This window comes from Ammodytes marinus (assembly GCF_949987685.1).
Source record: "Ammodytes marinus genome assembly, chromosome: 20".
Lineage (NCBI taxonomy): Eukaryota > Metazoa > Chordata > Actinopteri > Uranoscopiformes > Ammodytidae > Ammodytes > Ammodytes marinus.
Genome location: NC_137224.1, coordinates 424,822 through 427,321, shown reverse-complemented (window position 1 = coordinate 427,321; position 2,500 = coordinate 424,822). Strand labels below are relative to the sequence as shown.

Here is a 2,500-nt window from a genome sequence, read left to right as displayed (position 1 = left end):
ATTCACTGATTTTGACCAAAAGTGATTTTGACAACAAGCGTTCTCCAGAATCACTGACTACACCTTTACATTAATATGAATACTAGCTATAAATACATTTAATAGCAATACTTTACTATCTAAACTTGCTGGGGTTTTTTTTACCTACTTTTCCATTTTCCAAGTTATTTTGACAACAAGCGTTCTCCAGAATCACTGACTCCATCTTAAAGGTGCAGTGTGTAATATGACATCATCAAGAAAGTTCTACAAAGTTCTAGAATGCAACGCTCCCTGGGTAATCCCAACCCTTTAGAATAATAACAGAAGCTACAGTGGCCTTCAAGGACAAGAACAATTCTACATTTTAAACAATGCACCTGATGACATTCCAACTATGACACTTTCAAGATGGCGGCACTAGGCCTTGGTCCAAGATATGCAGAAATATGGACATATATGAGACCCTTTCTAAGGGAAAAAAAATAATTCAAAATTTTTTTTCAGCTATTATGCACTAAAGTAAATGTACTTATGGATATTATAATTACTTTCTACAAAATCAGCTAGGAAATAAAACCCAAAATTCTACACACTGCAGGTTTAAGTTACCCGTTTATTATAATCTATATTATATAATAAAACATGCATCCTCAGTGACTGTGGTTATGAGCGTTACCTTGGTGAGGGCCTCCAGTTCAGCCAGCACTTCATCCTCATCCTCCTGAGACAGAGAGCCGCAAAGCATCTCGTCGATTTGCTGTGAAGAGACAAAGACACAATAACAGAGATTCAAGATGGAGATCATGGGCGACTGTGGCTCAGCTGGTTAAGAAAAGCGCTATATAAATCCAGCTTATAGACATGAGCAAAGACTTGAAAGACTCAAAATTAAGAGTTTTAAGAAATTAGCGAAGAAGAATTATTACAAATGTGCATAAATAAATAAATGGCCAAATTATCTAGTCTCTCCACATTTTTAAAAGGAAAAACGTTTTTTCTCACCCGTTGATACTCCACGGCGTCTTGAGTTTCGTCCATAATTCGTTCCACTTCTTCTATGGACATCACCTGAGGAAGGGATTTCATTTATAAATTGATTTAAAAGGTGCAGTGTGTAATATGACATCATCAAGAAAGTTCTACAAAGTTCTAGAATGTAACACTCCCTGGGTAACCCCAACCCTTTAGAATAATAACAGAAGCTACAGTGGCCTTCAAGGACAAGAACAATTCAAAATTTTAAACAATGCACCTGATGACATTCTAACTATGACACTTTCAAGATGGCGGCACTAGGCCTTGGTCCAAAATATGCAGAAATATGGACATATATGAGACCCTTTCTAAGGGAAAAAAAAATAATTCAAAAAAATATGTTCAGCTATTATGCACTAAATTAAATGTCCTTATGGATATTATAATTACTTTCTACAAAATCTGCTAGGAAATAAAACCCAAAATTCTACACACTGCAGGTTTAATTTGACTTAATTATCTTATGTGTCTGTCTGTCTGTCTGTCTGTCTGTCTGTCTGTCTGTCTGTCTGTCTGTCTGTCTGTCTGTCTGTCTGTCTGTCTGTCTGTCTGTCTGTCTGTCTATCGGTCTCTGTCTCCCTCTCTTTACTTCACACTTCCTCCCATACCATTGGCAAGAAAAAAGGCTTTTGCCGATTGTACCTTTAAATTGCCGATAGACAATTTTATCGTCAATCGACACAACACTAGTCACTAAAAAGTAGTAAATCCATCACCTATTTTTACTAATTCTAAATATTAAAATGTACTCAATTAGAAATGAGAACCATCTTAACACTCTGAACCCTAGGGCTATTTTGGCCGTTTTGGCCGTTTTGCATACTTTTGATCAATCCTTACTAAACTACAGTAAGAAATGTTTATCATGCCAAAGTTTGGTATCTTTTTGTTCAGAACACCCTAACCTACAGTATCTCACAAAAGTGAGTACACCCCTCATATTTCTTCAAATATTTCATTATATCTTTCCATGGGACAAAACTGAAGAAATGACACTTTGATATAATGTAAAGTAGTCAGTGTACAGCTTGTATAACAGTGTACATTTACTGTCGCCTCAAAATAACTCGACACACAGCCATTAATGTCTAAACTGAAGGCAACAAAAGTGAGTACACCCCTAAGAAAAAATTTCCAAATTGGGCCCAAAGTGTCAATATTTTGTGTGGCCACCATTATTTTCCAGCACTACCTTAACCCTCTTGGGCAAGGAGTTCACCAGAGCTTCACAGGTTGCCACTGGAATCCTCTTCCACCCATTCATGACAACATCACAGAGCTGGTGGATACTGGAGACCTTGCACTCCTCCATCTCCCGTTTTAAGAAGCCCCAAAGATGCTCAATAGGGTTTAGGTCTGGGGACATGCTTGGCCAGTCCATAACCTTTACCCTCAGCTTCTTTAGCAAGCCACTGGTCGTCTTGGAGGTGTGTTTGGGGTCGTTATCATGTTGCAATACTGCCCTGCAGCCCAGTTTAAGAAG

General features: G+C 37.8%; 1 protein-coding gene across 1 annotated transcript in view; it reads right to left on the bottom strand.

The window, feature by feature from the left end:
- chmp6b (charged multivesicular body protein 6b) overlaps positions 1-2,500 on the bottom strand; it is an 11,582-nt gene that overhangs the window by 2,754 nt on the left and 6,328 nt on the right. The window contains exons 5-6 of the mRNA XM_080048629.1: positions 985-1,050; positions 659-739 (exon numbers count right to left, since the gene is read on the bottom strand). Of these exons, the coding sequence (XP_079904755.1) occupies positions 659-739; positions 985-1,050 (147 nt within the window). The remainder of the gene's footprint in view (positions 1-658; positions 740-984; positions 1,051-2,500) is intronic.